At 35.0% G+C, this 20,497-nt stretch overlaps 1 protein-coding gene across 2 annotated transcripts in view; it reads right to left on the minus strand.

Moving 5' to 3' along the window:
- LOC140142627 (glycine receptor subunit alphaZ1-like) overlaps positions 1–15,580 on the minus strand; it is a 144,330-nt gene extending 128,750 nt beyond the window's left edge. For both annotated transcript variants that reach the window (XM_072164633.1, XM_072164632.1), the window contains exon 1: positions 15,145–15,580. In XM_072164633.1, coding sequence (XP_072020734.1) covers positions 15,145–15,236 — 92 coding nt within the window. In that variant the 5' untranslated portion in view covers positions 15,237–15,580. The remainder of the gene's footprint in view (positions 1–15,144) is intronic.
- Positions 15,581–20,497: the final 4,917 nt, after the last annotated feature.

Here is a 20,497-nt window from a genome sequence, read left to right on the forward strand (position 1 = left end):
ATTTTGTAATCGACATAATGGTATGTTAGAGAATAAAAATTGATAATGATAAAAAATGAAAGTTAAATAAAATCCCCTAAACACTAGCACATAAAACCCTTTTTATATTATTAACAATGTAACTTAAGGAGGTACTACACAGCTGTGGCAAATTTAAAAATAATAACACACTGGTAACAAAAGTTATGTAGACTATTGGGGCAAGGATCCCAATTACTACACTGAAATTTCAGTGAGTCAAGACAAGCGGTTCAGTATATATGATCGGAAATTAGGTACATCCTAGCGGTACCTAATTTCTTATCATAAATAACGAATGGGTCACTGAAATTCCAGTGTAGTAATTGAGTTTCTTCTCCTATATTATACATAACTTTTGTTACCAGTGTGTTATTAGTTTTGAGCAAAATGCAAAAATAGACACAAATTTATCAAGGGGTGTAGTACCCCCTTAAGGGATTCAATGACACAACTGCGACTTTTAATTCAAAGTTGATCTGTTGTTCTACAAAACCACATACAAATGAGCACGGGTGGAACTACTTAAGTCGTTATGGTGACATAATGGTGACATAATGATAATTAGATAAAAAGAAAATTGTGTACAATTAATATGCACGACGAATAATCAGATAAACGAAGGCGTACATTCTTTCTTCTTTTACCCAATGAACTGATGAAAGTAAACAACTATATGGCGCAATTATTGGTACCTGGATATTACTTTAATACAAACGGAACACCCCATGTAAAGGGTAACCCCTTCCATTTAAATTGAGACCAATACTAAGATTAGGTCGTTTGACAATGTCTGTCTCCCGACTGTTGAATAAGTTTACAACACAATAGCCTAAGGGGCAATGCAATACTTGCAATTACGCGTAACTCGCAAATTCAATGTCGGAATCACCTCTGACATTTTAGGAATAAGTTTTTTTGTGGATATATATTAACCACTACCATGAAACGAGGAAGCTAGAATCAGAAATTATCCTTTAAGAATAATTGTTACATATTTTATACGATTTGAGAAATACCAATTTGACCGTTTCTTGCAAAATGGTGCCAGTTAATTTCATATGTAAAGACGAGTATATATTTTAAATCTTCAAATTAAAATGCCAAGTTGAACGACTTGGTTAAAGGTAGGCCTCTTGCATATCCATCACAACCTCGGGCTCCACTTGGTGAAGGATAGGATGAACTAATGTCTATCTCGGTGGAATATTTCATAGACACATCGAATTTGAAGCATTTTGTTCCATATAGTATAGCCGAGAACATCTGTATTGGATTTCCTGTCGATTTACATGTTGAGGCGGAGTGTTTAAAGCCATAATGTACGATACATTTGAATGCGTTGTTTTTATTTTCAAACATGATTTTCGTGCATATTTGTAATGCTGACACGTGTCCCAATTTATACTAAATTAAAATCGTGTTTTCCCCGTATTTTTTATAAACACATCACTAGATGTAGGTATACCCATTTTTTATTGTGGGATACATACTCAAAATTTGTACATCCTATTTGAAATCGAACATAGCAAAAAAGGTGTTTATTTATGAACAATCCACAAATTAAATATTATAATAAAATTTAGAAGGTGTACCATTATGTTCTCTACATAACTGATCGAGGTAACCGGAGCTGATCAGTGATGGCCACTCACTCTGGCATTAAAAGCAACAATTGAAATGGGTTTAAGTGCAACCTTTGAATCTGCTTCTTTTTCATTCACCATGGCAACACCATTTGCAATTTGACAAATGAGATATTAAATTATTTAAAGTTATTTGTGTCAGGACTTACCAAATGTGTATTAATTTTGCAGTGTCTTGTTGAATTCGCAACAATGTTTTTACCATTATGTTATGAAGCATACGTCAACCTAATGGTTTGAAATCGAATCGCCTTCATCAGATACGATTTTATATACAAAGCAGAAATATGATATAACACATTATGATGATGGACATTTTGTGTATTTTGACACCTTTTAAATGTTTTTAGTAGGACAAAGTCTTCTTTTCATAGTTACATTGTCTTGATATTGCTCGATTTTTTATCAAAGTGATTCATACTAAATCAGCCATATCGGCATTGGAAGTTTGCAATGCATTGTGGGACATTGTTTGCAGTTTTGGGACACTTTTCCCTCTGACCTATTGGAAAAATTTAGGAATAATTGTTTTTGTGCGTATAAAATATAATCTCAAATTGTTTACAAGAATGGAAAAAAAAATCAGAAAACATAATTATTTTATAAATTAATTTAGCAATAATTTAGTAATTAATTAGTAATAATTATAGCAATTTCCCTGATATGTCAGAGGTCAAAGTGTCTCAAAACTTCTCTCAAAAACCGGAAGTTAAAATGCCGATTGGGCTTATATTACATTGTTGATTAAATGATCAAACACCATTTCCATGGCAAGTCACTATGACAATCGATATATAATGCAATTTTTATATTATACGTTATTGGCTTAAGTAAAATGGGAATAATGATTAGATCTGAATTGTCAAATCACTCTGTCATCGTCTAAATAAAGTGCGCAATGAAATTGACAAAAATATGACAACATGAAGCATTGTATTACACATTGCTTTCTAGAAGTGAGCCGTGATATTATCATCTCAACCGGAATTGGCCTCTTCCTTTCCAATTGCGTTTTCCTGTATTTTAATAAAAGCAATGTACTGTTTACAATCAAGCTATGTTACAGTGGTTATTGTGTCTATGCTTTCCATTTTGGTATGGTGGATGACCGGCAGGCATCCAATCAATCTCTAGCGAGGTGGGCATTGATGAATATAGAATTTCAAGCTCCGAGGATAATGTGGCTGAACTCAATCGTGCTAAAATGCCTACTGAGTAATCTGGATTAGCAAAATTGTGGCCTGTAAACATTAACGAAACCTGAACTGATCAGGGTATCGATGCGATGGCGTATCAAAATGTAAATATCACTTTTGTGATTTGAGGATATTAACTACCGTCAAATAGGTCACTTGCCTGGATAAGTGGAGCTGACAATTCTCACTAAATTAAATCCTGTATGCCAATTTTGGTGTATATAATTATATTATTTGAATAAGGAAATGTTGTTGTGGATGAAGAAGTATTATAATAAATTTGTGACCGTTCACGGCGAATGAGCCGTAAATTCCTCCCCCAGTTAATTTTTTTTTTTTTGTTTAAAAAATAAACATCATAAACTTAAAAATGGTATATCGTTTGACTTCAAACGATATCCAGAAGCGGGGTTATGGTTTGTTAAACTTTGCTCCTTCAACAAAATTATAGCTTTTTATGTTTTTACATGTGTCTCTTTTTCCACATTGCTGGCAATAAATATCAAACAGTCATAATTGGCGGTCATTTCAAATGATCCCCAAGTCAACGAGGTTTAAGAAAGTTCTCTCATTGTTAATTGTTGGTTATGCATACCTGTACAAAATACAATGCCTGGTAACCCACCACTTGAACAGGATTTAGCAAAAGCAAACAAATACCAGAGCTATTAAAAGTTCTATAGCCATCTAAGGTAGAAGCTTATTATCCACTTCAACAATAGGATTATTGATTAGTTTTGACTATCAAAATGAGACAGATGTCGGGCCAGCTTAAGTTACCGATGAATACGACCTTCGTACACATTTTACACCGTAACTCAGAATACAATTTAGGGAATTTGCGGCTCATTTGTGCTGCCGGGTCACATATTTGAAGTCACCATAATCATCAGTATTCTTGCTGTATTATTAAAGTCAATAATACCTGTTGATTTTTTTTATCCCATCATCACAGCATGCATGTTTCATAAAAATGCTTAAATTGCTGTTAAAGTCAAAATAGTAGGGTGTCTTCAATTAGATTTCAATACATCATAATAACAACAGTGAAGTGTCTTTAATACCATAACCTTTACTTTGGCGAGCTTTTAGTTCGTCCATCGCTTACTCGGTCACATGGCATTTTCCCCATGGTCATTACCCTCTTGACAGGCGAAGAAAAAGCTGGCATTCATAGCCTTACAAGCTACTATAAGATAAACTAATCAAACAATGCACAATTTAAACGTTGAGGTTGATGATAATGATAAAAATGAAAGTTAAATAAAATCCCATAAACACTCGCACATAAAACCCTTTTTATATTATTAGTAATGTAGCTTAAGGGATTCAATGACACAACGGCGACTCTAATTTAAAGTGGATCTGTTGTTCTACATGTATAAAGCCAAATACAAATGAGCACGGGTGGAACTACTGTAAGCTTAAGTAGGTATGGTTTCATAATGGTGATCAGATAAAAAGAAAAGTGTGCAGAAGCATTGATGAAGTAAATAATGTATTGAATTCTGGTATGCAAAGTGTTGCTAAATGGCTTCACCAACATAGGCTCACATTGAATATTAATAAAACAAAAACTATGCTGTTTGGATCTGCTCGTAAACTTGCATCCTTTGGTCCTCTTACTGTTCATATCAAAGATCAGCACCTTGAATGTGTCCCACATTTTAAGTATCTTGGCATTATTTTTGATCAGCGGTTAACTTGGGAACACCAAATTGATAACATCTGCATGTCACTTTATAAATATATTGGTCTTTATTACCGTATCAGAAAGTTTTTAGCTGATGACACCCTGAAGTTGTATACATCCGTTGTTTTACCTAAAGTTGATTATTGTGATCTAATTTGGTCAAATGCAGGCTTAACTCTCCTGAACAGGTTGGATCGCCATCAAAAACGTCTCGGTAGAGCAATCATTGGTGTCCCAATGCGCACTCCAACTCATTTTGTCTTTGATTCCCTAAACTGGGAAACTTTTTCTGATCGTCGTAAATATCATATCTGTCTCAATGTTTTTAAATGTCTTGGGGGGCTGGTACCCCCCAACCTGTGCAATATTTTCACCAAGTGTATTGATGCTTATAGTAGGGATGCCCACTGTCAATACATTTGCCACTAGAACGATTTTTCATTTACTGTGTGCGTGCACTCACATACGTAATGTCTATGGAGAAACTGATCGATACAAGAAATCCCAGGCCTGTTGAATGGCGTACATACTTGTTTTGATCCAAATGTAGGCCTATATCAGGGTGTTTCAAGAAATTCCTGATTCCACCAGAAAACATTAACCTAACTTTTTCCTGATTGGTCAGTAAAGAGAAAGGACCTTCCTTCATGAAGAGATCAACTTTTTTTAAAGAAAAATATAATGAGGTGAGAACTACAACAGATTGAGGTGACACCATTCCGTGCATCAGGTGCTCAAACGCAATTATCTCCGAATTTGGAGTGATTCAGACAAGCAAACTTACATAGTCATAATGTAACTATTTTTGAAGACAAAATGTACAGGATGTTAAGAAATTAAAGAATGTTTAAGCCTGCCGAAACCCATCTCAAATTGTACAGTCCTGACCACCATGTCCATTTTAGATATGCTACATCACGGCGTCCATGCACACACAGTATATTGCTCAATGTGGTAAAGATAACCTTTGAGTTGGAGCAAATTTCTCAAAATTGGTAGTGATTAATGTTACCAAACTTATATCATGATGAAATATAATCATTTTTGAAGATAAAATGTGCTGACATTAAAATATTGAACAATGTTTAAGACTGCAGCTATTCATTTGAAAAAAGGCACTTATTGTTCAGCTCCTCTACAGAGAGATATTTTCCATGGCAGCCATCTATGCTCATACTTGAGGTTCCACCAAACAAATGAGTTTTGAGGTCTTATATTTTTTGTTGTATGTCAACAAAATCGTTTAAATTTTCAGGATGATATTATTTCATGTGGTTATAAGCAGATATAATGTTCCAGATAACGCTAGTTAATAAATACATTAAGAAAAAGCACCTTAAAATTGTACTTTCTGTTAATATTCCATTTTGGACTTAAACTTTTTAACATGTTCTAGCAGCCCTATATAAAAGCGTGACACTCGAAAGGCCATATCTCTGGAATGAAACGTCCGATTAAAATTATTTAAACGCCAAAATGTTTCTTTTATCAATTCCCAGCCAATAAGTAAAGTCTGAATCAATTTAAAAGTACTTAATTTTTAGTGGACATGCCTACTTATAGCAATCATACTCTCAGATCATCGACCGCTGGGAATCTGGTTATAAATAAGATGCGCACTGAGACTGGCAAGAGAACTTTCCTGTTCAGGGGGGCTAAGGCCTGGAATGATCTTTCCCGAAACATCAAAAATCCCCTTCCTGTCAATGCAAATGTCTTCAAGAACATATATACTATCTTGCAATAATATCTTTTATGTAGCACATTGTAAATGTAATTATCATATGTTATTTAAATTTCTTGTACCTAGTATATGTATAATTTATATGGTATTAATTTTATGACTTTTATGTATATTTTTAAATACTTTTAAATTCATGTTTGTTGTGTATCTGTGTTGTATCCTGGGCAGCAAGGGAGAACAGTGCTGGTCACTGATTGCATGTCCCAGGTTAAAGAAGAAATAAATATAAATAAATAAAATATAATAAATATGCACGACGACTACTCAGATAATCGAAGGCGTACATTCTTTCTTCTTTTACCCAATGAACTGATCAAAGTAAACAACTATATTGTGTAATAATTGGTACATGGATATTACTTTAATACAAACGGAACACCCCATGTAAAGGGTAACCCCTTCCATTTAAATTGAGAGCAATACTATGATTAGGTCGTTTGACAATGTCTGTCTCCCGACTGTTGAATACGTTTACAACACAATAGCCTATGGGGCAATGCAATACTTGCAATTACGTGTAACTCGCAAATTCAGTGTTGGAATCATCTCTGACATTTTTGGAATACGTCTTTTTGTGGATATATATTAACCATGAAACGAGGAAGCTAGAATCAGAAATTATCTTTTAAGAATAATTGTTACATATTTTTACGATTTGGGAAATACCAATTTGACCGTTTCACGCAAAACGGTGCCAGATAATTTCATATGTAAAGACAAACTTATATTTTAAATCTTCAAATTGAAATGCCAAGTTGAACGACTTGGTTAAAGGTAGGCCCCTTGCATATCCATCACAACCTCGGGCTCCACTTGGTGAATGATAGGAGAAACTAATGTCTATCTCGGTGGAATAATTCATAGACACATCGAATTTGAAGCATTTTGTTCCATATAGTATAGCCGAGAACATCTGTATTGGGTTTCCTGTCGATTTACATGTTGAGGCGGAATGTTTAAAGGCATAATGTACGATACATTTGAATGCAATATTGAGATAAAGTTTGCAATTTGCAATTAAGACATTATAACACCCTAGAGATCCAAAGTTTTTAGTCCCCCTTCTCGTATATTTATAGAACCCTTAATATTGACACATTTTTATATTGTATTTTCTAACACTCCTATATCAAAGCAGCTAATCAGCAAAGAGATTAGAAAAGTACGGGAGTACATTGATTGTGTATTATGTGCACTCCGTATACTATGCGCGGTGCTTTCCCACCCTTTCGTGTCGTATATGATTACATTTTAAATGTAAGATGGTACTACACCCCCTGATAAATTTTGTGACTAATTTTGCATTTTTCTCCAAAAATATCTACACACTGGTAACAAAAGTTATGTATATTTTAGGGGCAAGGTATCCAATTACTTCACTGACATTTCAGTGATTCAAGACGAGTGGTTCATTATATATGTTAAGAAATGATGTACATTCTAGCGGTACCTCTTTCTTATCATAAATAACGTACCGCTTATCTTACCTTACCTTACCTATCCTCTTCGGGCCCTGTGGCCCATAAGGCTGCAAGTCTCCTCCTCCAGCTGTCCCTTTCTCTAGCTACTGGCTTGGCTTCACTCCATGACCTCCACCCTAATTTCTTCCTTTCTTTTTCCACTGTCCGCCTCCATGTTGTCTTAGGGCGACCAACTTTCCTTCTGCCTTCTGGAGCCCAGGAAAGTGCTGTCATGCAGTGGCTATTATCTTCCATCCTTAGCACATGGCCAATCCATTTCCACCTCCTTCTTTTTACTTCTTCACTTGTCCTGTTCATTTTGGTTTTCTTTAGTAAGTCATTATTTGAAATGACATATGGCCATCTAATCTTCAGTATTCTCCTGAGACATTTGAATTGAAAAGTGTCCAACTTCCTGTTATCACTATCATTGATCTTCCAGGTTTCACAGCCGTATAATAATACTGACATTACCAGAGATTTGAACAGCTTCAGTTTGGTTCCTAAAGTGAGTTTGCTTGCATTCCATATTTGTTTGAGCTTCATGAATGATCCCATTGCCTTGCAAATTCTGTTCCTCATGTCTTCCCCCCCTCCACCTTGGTTGCTGACATTTGCACCTAGGTATGTATACTTTTCTACCTCGTTTAGTTGCTGGCCTGCTAAGACTATCCTGGTGTTGGATTTGCTGTTTATTCTAAGCACTTCAGTTTTCTTGGTATTAATTTTTAAACCAGTTCTTGCTGCAAATTCACATAGCTTTGTTGCCTTATCCTGCATGTGTTGGATGGTAGATGATAGAAGAGCTATATCATCCGCAAAGTCCAAATCCTCTAATTTTGTCATAAATTTCCATCTGATTCCTGTGTTATTTCTTGTTCTGCCCGAGCTGCGAGATCATCAGCCCATTCCCGCTTGTCCCTTCTCATACTTTTCTTGACTTCCTTGTCTTTGCTCCGGTATTCGACTTTTAAGTTCTGTTTGATTCTGCTTGACTTTGTCTGTTCAATGTCACTCTTCAGCTTTATCCTCTCCTCTACTAAATCCCATGATTCCTTGCTGATCCATGGTTTCTGGCCCTTCTTTTTGTACCCGAGAACCTTCTGTGCAGTTTCTTTGTAAGCATTCTCAAAATGTTGCCACTTCTTCTCTACACTCTCTTCTACATCCTCATAATCTTGGAGTACATCAAATCAATCTTTAAGTTCAATTTTGAATTTTGATCTGATGGTAGTCTGTTGGAGTTTGGTTGTATCAAATTTCCTTCTTGTTACTTTTGGTTGTTGCTTTCTTTTCAACTTAATCTTGAGTTTGGTACGAACTAGTTGATGATCGCTGTATATATCAGCTCCCCGTATGGCCCTTGTATCCTGTACAGATGTCCTGTGCTGTCTGCTTACCGCTTGTCTTGAGTCACTGAAATTCCTTGTAGTAAATGATTTTCTTGCCCCTAACATAACTTTTGTTACTAGTGTGTTATTAATTTGTGATGAAAATGCAAAAATAGTCACACATTTATCAAGGGGTGTAATACCACCTTTACATCATAATAAAAATACACACTATACAAAAACTGAAAAAAAAAAAAAAGAAAAGGCCCAATTTTGCCTCCGGTGGGGCAAAAGTGAAACTTTCTCTGATTTCTCTGATTTCATTTATCTTGTTGCAAAATTTGTCAAGGTCAAATTAACTCGATATTATAGAACTCAATGCGACTCAATATTAATGCGTATTGTCGATTTTTATGTGTTACTGAATACTCAGGTATCGAAACATCCCACAAATTACTATTTTTCTGATTTATCATGGAAAGGCCAATAATTTGGGCCGATTTTTGACAAAATCGGTGCATATATCAATTTTGCTCCATGTGGTGCCAAAATTTGACCCACGACGTCACAATGTTTTGTTCCAAACTCAGTAACCGTACATCGTAAATGGGTCAAATTACACTTTTGCTGAATACTTATGTCCGAGAAATTTTGCACTTGACCTCTGTATAAAAGTTCAATGACCTTTTCCTACAAAATAAGGGTGCTGTTGAAATTCCTCTATAGCCTATGTTGATCTATCTCTGCCAAATACAGCAAATTTAACATTATGTACACGATTTTTACAAAAATTAACTGGCTTAGCGCGGTATATCCGCAGAGATTTTTTTTTTAGATAAACACGTGATAAATGTTGAAGTATCCGGTTTTATTTTAAGAAATGATACAAGCATAATTTACATGTATTATCAGCTTCAATGCTCTGCATAATGCAAAACACGAAGCAACTGGAGGATCAGTTGAAATATTTTTGCTTAAACTATTCTATATTTTTGGAATGTCACGACAAGCTTTGAAGTGCAAATTGTCTGGCAAATTTTCAATGCGTCTTGTTTATGACTATACACGTTTTTCCCAATGATACATGTGTCTTGCCTGATTGTCAACCTAGTTGGACGACACAAGCCATAACCCTAACACTCTCATGGATTTTTGTTACATACGTACATAAAACATTTAATAAGGCGCCTTTCCAACTTGATCAAAGCGCCGTAACAACAAAGCAATAACAAAAACAGAGTCAATACGATGGATAAAAATGAGACTTCAAAACTTTCTTGAAACTAGGCAGTGTGCATACCTCCCTGATGGTTCTTGGGAGGCTGTTCCAGAGTGTGGGTGCCGAAACATAAAACGATTTATCACCAATGCGATTTTTCCCGACATGAGCATTGAGAAGAGTAGTATCAGAAGATGAACGTGTCATGGGTCCTGTAGCAGGTTTGACTTTATGAGTGAGAAAGTTTGTGAGATAAACTGGTGCATTACCCTGAAGACATTTAAAAACATACATGCATATCTTGAATTTGTTGCTATCGGAAGGCAAAGAAGAAATTAAAAAAAAGGATGAACATATAAGTCACTTGGTATTAACGGGATTCGAACCATAAACACTTCCAGTGCCAAGCACACGGCCACCGACCGATAGTCACTGGCAGTTTGCCGCCCGGCTAGCGACTCCGTCCGTACATGTGACTTAGGGTGATTGTGCCCTGCTTTCTGTGTTAGATTTTGTTAGATTTTGCAGTATTAGGGTTACAAGTTAATTTGATAATTTCTAGAGTTCGAGAGTTCGTTTGAAATAAAACCACGTGATTCGTGTTTGGAATTTTTGTTTCTAACATAGAGATAATGCTGTGATCGGGATTATCAAGAGTAATTGCAAAATGCACTTGATATAAGTGTCAATCATACAGGGGTCTTTTTTAACCACGCACATTTAGCTTGAAATGAGTACCAAGTACCGTCAACTTATGTGATTAGCATACTACTTATATTTTCTAGAGTTACAACGTCTATATCACATACGATATATGCATACTATCTGTACAAACAAATGTCTTCGTTTTAAATTAATTACATTGACACGTGACGCAGTTTAATGGTGATCAGATAAAAGCCTTACCATGACAAAAGGAAGTAATGGACAATTTTTTCAAAGTGCTTTTTATGACTTAAATGTTTTTTATTAATTTTTAAAAAATAGATAATAATATCTAGGACCGTTTTTTCATTTTTTTTTTGAATTTTGACTAACTTCACCAAAAAATATTTGAAATTTGGGCGAAAATCAGGCTTTTTTATAATTTTTTTGAAAATTTTGCATTTTTGACCATTTTTGGTGCAAATTTCTCAAAGTTGGTCAAAGTTCAAAAAAATAAAATAACGGTGCCTAGATATTTTTATCTAGTTTTTAATAATTTAAAATTAATAAAAACAGATTTTTGGGCCAAACAATTTTTTTGTTACGTTGCGCGAAAAAATTTAGGTCAAAAAACCTACTTTTTGTAATTTTCTCCAAAAATGAGCATTTTGGCCCAAATTGGACCTCACAGATGAATTCATCAAGTCATTTCCATTCTAAAAATGTATACTTTTATATTCTTTAGACCAATAATTTAGCAGTTATGAAGCCCGAAAGTTTCCACAATTCCAGGGTTCAGACCAACCTTAAATTAAGTATCTTCCTGCTAAATAAGAATATCGCTGAGTTATGTCTCAGTTTAAAAACATCTCATGACGAATACTTGAAACCTAAATTTTGTACACACAAAGTATAGGAAACTCCATGAAAAGCTGCGAAAAACCACACGAAAAGGAAGTAAAGGGAGACACTTTGCCGAATTTCGGTGATTTTATGTAAATTAGTCACCATTGTTCAAAGTCACTATTTTTAGTAATTACAACTAATACAAGTACCTAAACATTAAATTTCCTGGGTATTTATTTAATATTGAATAAATTGCTCCAAATTGTGTTTATATACAAATACCACGTTTACTGCATATATACTACCGTTGAAGCGCTCCTTAAAGATTGTCACCCTCAGCCATACTGTTTCCACTTATTTTTTCACGCAAATTTGATGTTATTAATTGTGTTAGCATTGTAAATATCACATTTATAATCAGCCAACTTGACACAGTATTGTGCGATTATGCATTTGCACATGAACTTGTGTAGTACAGTGCCATCCTAAACGTTGCAAATTAAATATCCCCCTGCTGTCGGAACAAAATGTTTCAAATTCGAGTTGTAATTCGTCTATGGATTATTCCATGGCACTAGACATTATACATCATTTATACTAATTTTAAAGAGTAGTACCTAAATGCAGTTGATATTACAAATGAAAGCTTTAAAATAGATCATCTGACCGAAATGATCCTCTGACCAATTACATGCTACTTAACTGGGCGTTATTATTGTTCATAATTTCGGATTTTATTCGTGACACTTAAAATTTTGGTGTCTGTTTTTTATTTCACTACTTCGTTAAAAAGACACACAGGGAAGGCGTGCATCACCCGACATGGGCAATTGCTATGTTAAAAGACCTAGGGGATTCAGCAAAGTGTAGATATCAACTATCTTACACTGAATAAGCAAGCGTACCTGGTGTAAAGACAACGTGCGACTTGAAGTGTGAACATAGTGTGCAACACACTCCACCATATAATGTAGCAATTTTCTATACAGGCTATAACAATGAAAATTATACAATTGCATTTTCGCTTCTTATAAAAAGAAATCAAAAAGATTTGGCAATACTTTTATTATGCAGTGGAATAAGTAACATCTTGGCTAACATAAAAATTTTACTTGGTTTCTTTACTAGTTCGGGTACAAACGCTATGCTTAATTAACTAAATCGTGCAGGAAATGAGTTAGACCTCTTGATATTTACACGCATGTCAAGCTTTCATCGTGGTGATTTAACTTCCATGAATATCAATAGTGTTTCTGCTTTTTAGAAAAAAAAACCTAACAACAAAGAAAAAAACAAACAAAAAACAACAACAGGGGCATGGTAATAATGTGGTTTGCAGTAGAAGTACTAATATCTTGGCTGACAGAAAAAAAAAACTTGTCTTGGTTTCTTTCCTAGTTCAGGTTCAAACGCTATGCCCGAGTATACTTAATCGCCATTATAGTTGGGACACGTTTTGCCAATTTCGCACTTCAAGTTTATACCGCGTAAAATGCACCCTCATGTTTATCGTCAAAGATCTCAGAGCAAAAGAAAAGGTTTTTCATATTTTTCGTTCACTTAATCATGTTAATTGATATTAGTAAATAAATAAATACTACGTAATATTAGATTTATTTCAAAATCATAAATTAAAATATTGCATTGCTTAGAATTGCCCATCTTAAGTGCACCGACGGTTAAACTCAATTTAGTCACTGTTGCTACACAAAGACACACAAGTAGCCCAAGCTGTATTAGAAATACCGTACTTACTTTAAACAATTGGTCATATCTCCCCCTGTAGACCACCGATTTTATTAAGTGTGTTGACGATCAAGTAAAATGCAATACAATCGATAAAAGACATGTTTGTCTTATACTATTTTCTAAATTGTAAAAAAATTTTTTTGATACGGCCTGTATTACCATGAATGCAATGAGGAACATCTGGTGTTAACTAAACACAAGGCCCCTTTTGTAAAAACAGGCACTTCTGTGCTCAGTAGCATGCTACACATACTAATGTTTCCTTAAGGAATGTATCTGCCTCTGAATGCAAATGAATACACCTGTTAAATTAATGGTAAGAGCAAGTTAAACCTATTTTAGAACACCTAGTACATGGCGCTGGGTAGAAAATTAGCGTTTTGTATTCTACATTAATAGCGTAACCGATGTTTATTTGCATTCTTACACCTAAAATGATACAATTAGAATTTATGAGTGTTCTTTATTATATCCCAAATGCTTCACGTAAGAATAAACAAGCAAAATATTAGCGATTTTTAGCGAATAGATTTATTCCTTTTGTAATGACACAAGGACGTGGCAGACTTCATTGATGTGATAAAGTTATACTTATTTGCACCTTTAGTATGTTTAGATATTATTATCTTTACTATTGTATCCATCGCATAAACAAATCTTGGATTTTCCGTATAATGATTGCCGCCTACTGGATTCCATACGGTATGATTAATGTACCAGAATATAACTATAATTATGTCTCGTTCATGCGTAAAATGCTGCAAATTAGAGGTTTTACAACAAATTCTCATAATGAAAAAATAAATTAGCTTCACTATTGCTAAAATACGTGTTGGTAAGAGTACCATTATAATACATTAGTGTGACTTCGTAGGACCTGTTTATCTATAGTATTACTCATCTACATAAGATGTTCTTGTATTAAATTAATAACAACTTTGGTAGTAGGTAGCCTTGAATATTTCATAATGTATAAACCAATGTAAAGTATGCATGGCCTTTTTTTAGAATGAAAGGTAAGCTTCGTCCGACGAAACAAATTGAGCAGTCCAAATACTTTGTGTGAGTCGAGTATAACGTACGCAAGCTGCTGTACATATTACCGCTGAAGATTGTTACCCTCATCTATTATTATACTACTTATGCATATTTTCCATTAAACTGGGGCAATGAGTTTGCAATATTAATTGTGTTAGTTTTGTAGATCTCACATACAGCCAAATTTTCATTGTATCGTGGCAATCCGCATTTGTACATGCACTCGCTCAGTACTTTGTCATCTAACATTGCAAATTCACTGTAAAGTGAGCACCGACCTAATGATCACCCATGTTGTTTGAACGGTCGCTTCGCGTGGAGACACACAGACACACGTCGGTCCTGCTTTGAAACATGAACCTTAGACAAAATCTGTACATAACACGTTTCACATCTGCCATCGCATTGTTTAACTATGTAAGTAATGAAAATATGTTATCATGTCAAGATATTATGTATGAAAAACCACACTGTAAAGAATAAGATAATTAAACAAGACTGTGGCATTTGTGTCGTTATACTTGGTTATAGTGGGTTAACCATGACTATTTCTACTTACCTATGCACACAAGCTGCTGATATAAACAATGCCAACCAGGTGTGAAATATACTATGGAAAAATCCTCTGTAATTCCTCTCAAACAGCATCATATTTAATAATTGCAGTACTCCTACTATTATATCCAAACAACGGTGTGTGTGTTCTGTATACTTGCATGCATAGACAGCTGAGAATTGAAACACATGTGCTCGCTCACATCTTCTATTGCGACAGCACGCTTAGTTGCCTACGCTGTGGTAAAACTTCAATATTGGGCTGCTTTTAGAAGACTAGACCCACGTCTTAACAAATATTTTCCCCATGTAAAACAATGGTTGAGTTTAAAATAGCGTAATATATGTGACAAATACTAAGCCCTAAGTGAGACTTTGTCTACGACAGAAACTAGTAATAGTTAAGCCAACAGTTGAACATTTGTCAACGTTATACATGTAGAGCCAAAACATCTTAATAACACCACTGAAGACTTTATTTTGCCAACAGCGCCTCTGCACCACGTGTTTCGATGTTTGGCGGTGCTATCATTATTACAGTGTATTTATTTGATCAAGAGCAGTAGGAACTGTCACAAATAGTTCGTATCTTTGCCACACCAAACCCCCGGGATTAAACCACTGTTCAAAAAGTACAATTTACTTAATTACTGATATTCTAACACTTGGTCCTATGTGGAAGTGGAATTAAAAAACCTAAACTAGTAACTGAATTCAAAAATAGCATGTTAAGGGATCTAAAATGAGCGTTTATTGGGTTTCGACAGTATTTTTGAGGGACATGAGAGCACCTCAGACGTATCGAATTGCATTCTGAATACGAAGCATGTCTTTCTGATATCAAATAATTTTCATTTTTTGAAAATCACAATATAATACAACTTTTATGACAAATTATACAAATTTGATATTTTTCAAATTTTTGATATATAACAGTCCTCGAAGTAAATTATATAAATCTAATGATATTATTCTTAAAGTGTATGTAGCAGGGAGGAAAAGCCGACATTTTGACATTTCATATTGAAGATATGGATTTTTTTCCCAAAAAGACCTAATTTTTTTACTAAAGTTTACTTCAAGTACTGTTAAGTACTTGAAAAAATATCAATTTTTAATGATTTGCCATAAAATGTGTATTAAATTGCGAATTTCAAAAAATCAAAATTATTTGATATCCGAATGACGTTCTTCGTATTCAGAATGCAATTTGATATGTCTGATGTGCTCTAATGTCCCAAAATAAATACTGTCCAAACGTTCATACCCCACCCCTTAAGGTATCTAAAATGTAATTATTGCCCTTCCTAATTTTATGTTTTGCAGACTCTCTATATTGTTCACTGTATTATTTATCAAACAAACATTGCTTAGTTTTCTTTGCTTAATATTGTATTGTTATAGCTTAAGATGGGTTCTGTGTAATTTTTTTTTTGTTAATATTTTTGTGTATAGTTGTTGTTTTGATTATTTCATGTACTATCATAATTGTTAGTTATAAGGTGATGCATCGTATACTTAGACCTCTCGGGCTTGTGATGTACCTACCTTTATCAATACGTGTTATTTACAATGTTTGCATTTCCTTTGCGGTTCTGCTTATATGAGATTGATGAAAATAATGATTGATTGATTGATTGATTGATTGATTGATTGATAATCATGAAGTAAGTTCCATTATAGCAGATAAGTTGACGTTCAGAACATAGTCTAATGCTATCATAACATACACATAAAGTATATTCTCTCTGGTCTTTCAGGCGTGCAAATCGAGAAATATAGGTCAGTGCACTGGTAAAATGATAGCTATAGCATCTGACATTTTTTTTTTATTTATGTAAAGTATATCTAGGCATTAACATATGTAATTTTAGGAGAAAACGCTAACGAAACTTCGGCCAGGCACAAGTGACCTGGTGAAGGGGCGCCATATAGCTAGTTGAAGCATTCTTACAAGACAGGCAAGTTTACCCTAAACAGAAGCGACTGAGCTCTTTTATCATGGGTCATCTGCCCCACCGTTACGAGATGAGCCACGGGGAGGGCGGAATTAGAGTTTTGTTTTGGCCCTGAGGAAAATTAAATCCGGGACCTCTAGCATCAAAGGCAAAGTGTGCACGCACAATTTTAACATTTGCAACTTAACCGCCTCAATTTTGCTATGGCAATGTTATTAGTTTACAACACTTGAACGCTAGGACTTTAAAGGTCCGTAACCCGATCGACAGCATCATACCCCCGATTTTTTTCATTGTTGATGAGGTTTTGGTATCACATAATAGATACTATTTTTCTCATTACTATCCTGAAATTTGACGCTCCAAGTCGATGTATTTCCGGAGAAATCATGAAACACAGCGGTTTTTACAGGCTACCAGTTGTTCGCATTGTACACGACACGGGAGTTTTGGGTAGTCATAGAATGAAATCGGAATAGATTCGGAAGACTTCACCCCAGTACCAATTCGTCCGCAAAAATACATCAAATAGGCCCCCTAATGTCAAACTATAGATGGCGCTATAATGATATAAAACAAAAAACTAAAATAAAGAATTACATTAGAGGCGAAATAAATAAGGAAACATGACCTATATTGTCAAGCATGATACGAGGAATATGAAAACAATTATGAGAGCACCTCCCCCCCATTAAAAAATTAGTTAAAAATAAAACAAAGAAAAATAATAAATATGTGAAAATGTGCATCATATAGCTAAAAATAAAGAAATAATTAAGCGAAGTAAATACAGCATGGGCTATCTTGTCAAGAATAATAATGAGCGCAGTGATATGTAATGTTTTTTTAAGATTAATCAGTATGAATAGAGGGTATAAAAAGTGTACACGGGCGAGCCGGTTTTCAGTGCCAAGGCGAACACTTCCTGTTTCCACCGGGACATGCGCTCGGCCGTTGTTTCGGGATACCTGACCAGAATCCCGGGGGGTCACTCCCATTGTGGCCTGTACACCATCCGCGATAATGAAAACGCGTAAAAAGGGTCGTTTTTCGTGGGTAGGCACGATACGCGCGGATCGTGTTTAGGGTGTCAAAAACATGAAAAATTGCAATTTCTAAATACGCGGAAATGAAATTTAGGGTATGAAATTTGATGTTAGGAATGAAATCCCTGTTTAGGGTGTCGTTTTAGCCTTGTTTAGGGTGCTTTTCAAAAGTTGATTATCGCGGATGGTGTACAGGCCACAATGGGAGTGACCCCCCGGGACCAGAATGCAATTCACGCGTACCAGTGTATTGGCTTGCTAATATGCTAATTATTCACATTTATGCTGAAATTGTTCCTGTTTTCTCACATAGATTGATAAAGGGGACAATATTTGACATTGTATGTAAGTTTGAAGAGAATCCATATCCTAAACCGATAGGGTTACCCCCCTTTAAGAACTTGCAAGATGAGCATATTGCTATTAGTAAGTCACTAATTGTTATATCTCGTGTATATTGTCGCCGGGTTAGAAGAACCTCATGAGTTCAAAAGGTCAAATGCAAAACCTAATAATGTTAAAAGTGGGTCACAGTACATAAACCACTTTTTTCAGTTTGTCGGCAATTTTTGTGTGTGTCAACTTGAAGAAGTCATATCTCCAGCTTTTTGATACTTGCATTTCAAATGTAAACTACACGAAAGAGTCAGTAAATAACCAACACTTTTTTCTATGTAAGTCCTGTTAATTTTGAACAGCTTTTTGTGCCCTACTCAAAATGATAAGATCGTTGCAATGATGTGTCTTTACTACATAGGTTTTAACTTTAGAGGTCAAATTTACATACATGGGGAGGTTGTCCTGCTCAACGAAGATATGAAGTTTTGAATTTGAACTTGCATTGTATCTAGTTTTCATATCAAGTCACTTAAATAATGTACAGACTGTAACAATAAAAAGTAACCAATTACAATTTTGCTTCTCAGAACAAAATCGTTATACGCAGTGGAATCATTTACATCTTAGCTAACAGAAAAAATTACTTTACTGAGTTTCTTTACTACTTCGGACTTAAACGCTATGCTCAAATAATTTAAACGTCCAGAAAACTAGTTGAACTACTTTTGATCGCACATATCAAGTTTGCATTGAGTAAATTCAATCAGACAAAAATAAAAGGGGTCATGGCGTTAATGTGATGTGCAGTAATGTCTTGGCTAAAAAAACACACACATTTACTTGGTGGCTTAGAGAGCCTAGTTAAGGTTCAAATAGTATGCCCTATTTAACTTAATCGCCGAAGTTGGGCCACTATTATTATGGTCTTTATTACATTTATCATAAATTAAAATACCACTTTAAAATGCCCCATTGTTTAAAAATAAGAGCACCGACTAGTGGCCCAAGCTGTTTTAGGACTACTTTACACAATTGGCCATATCTTCGCTTGTAGACCACCGACTGTATGGTAATAAAGCTTTTGTAGTAGCTTCAGAAATTACATTGACAACCAAGTTAAATTCAACACAATCAATAAGTTACATGTTTGCCTAACACTATTTTCTTAATTGTATAAAGTTTTTGTTACAACTGGAGTATTTTTATTGTCTACTTCACTGTGTAGCAGTATATTGAGGTTTCAGTCTTTACTTGTGCATCATGGCTTCCCTTGAACTGTATTTTTGGATACTATTTCAAGTTATTTCAATATACGGTAGTCTTGTCAGTGTCTGGTTCACCGCGGGGTTGAATTTGGTTGCCTCTTTACCTGTGCTTGTGCTGTCATGGATTTCTTTGTATTGCATTTTTTTTCAGTTACCGTTTTCAAATTACTTACCAATCCCTCATTTCAAATATATAGTTTTGGTTTCTCTATTGTTCAGAAACCAAAAATCAAGGGATTAAAATGTGGAGATGAACTGGTATGCAATCATAACACTATTGTGCTGGGAGGACACAAGAGGGTATATATAATCAAAAGTATAATGGCCTATAACCATACGTATATAATAGCCTATTGTGCTCACATTTTCATTATCGATATCTATCAACGCGGGCGACTTTTGCCGTAGATGGCACACTTCCATGACACCATAAAATTCGTTTGATAAGTTATGCATAGACATCGTTGGATATATACGAGACCTAGGCCTACATGTAGAAATCATGTGCATATATTGAGGGGTGGGGGGGGGTGTTTTGTTTATTTGTCTGAAATATATACGATGCATGATGATGTAGATGATTTGATTATGAATTAGATTATTCCCCGGAACAACCCATACCTCTTACCTATGTTCCCTCCGCCACCTATATATAACCTCCTCCTCCCCCCCCTCCCCACACTCGATATCGACTCTTCCCTATTATTCCACTCCACTCTTGAGCCCCCTCCTTCCCTTCCCACTTCCAA

The sequence above is a fragment of the Amphiura filiformis genome, chromosome 20, assembly GCF_039555335.1.
Source record: "Amphiura filiformis chromosome 20, Afil_fr2py, whole genome shotgun sequence".
Lineage (NCBI taxonomy): Eukaryota > Metazoa > Echinodermata > Ophiuroidea > Amphilepidida > Amphiuridae > Amphiura > Amphiura filiformis.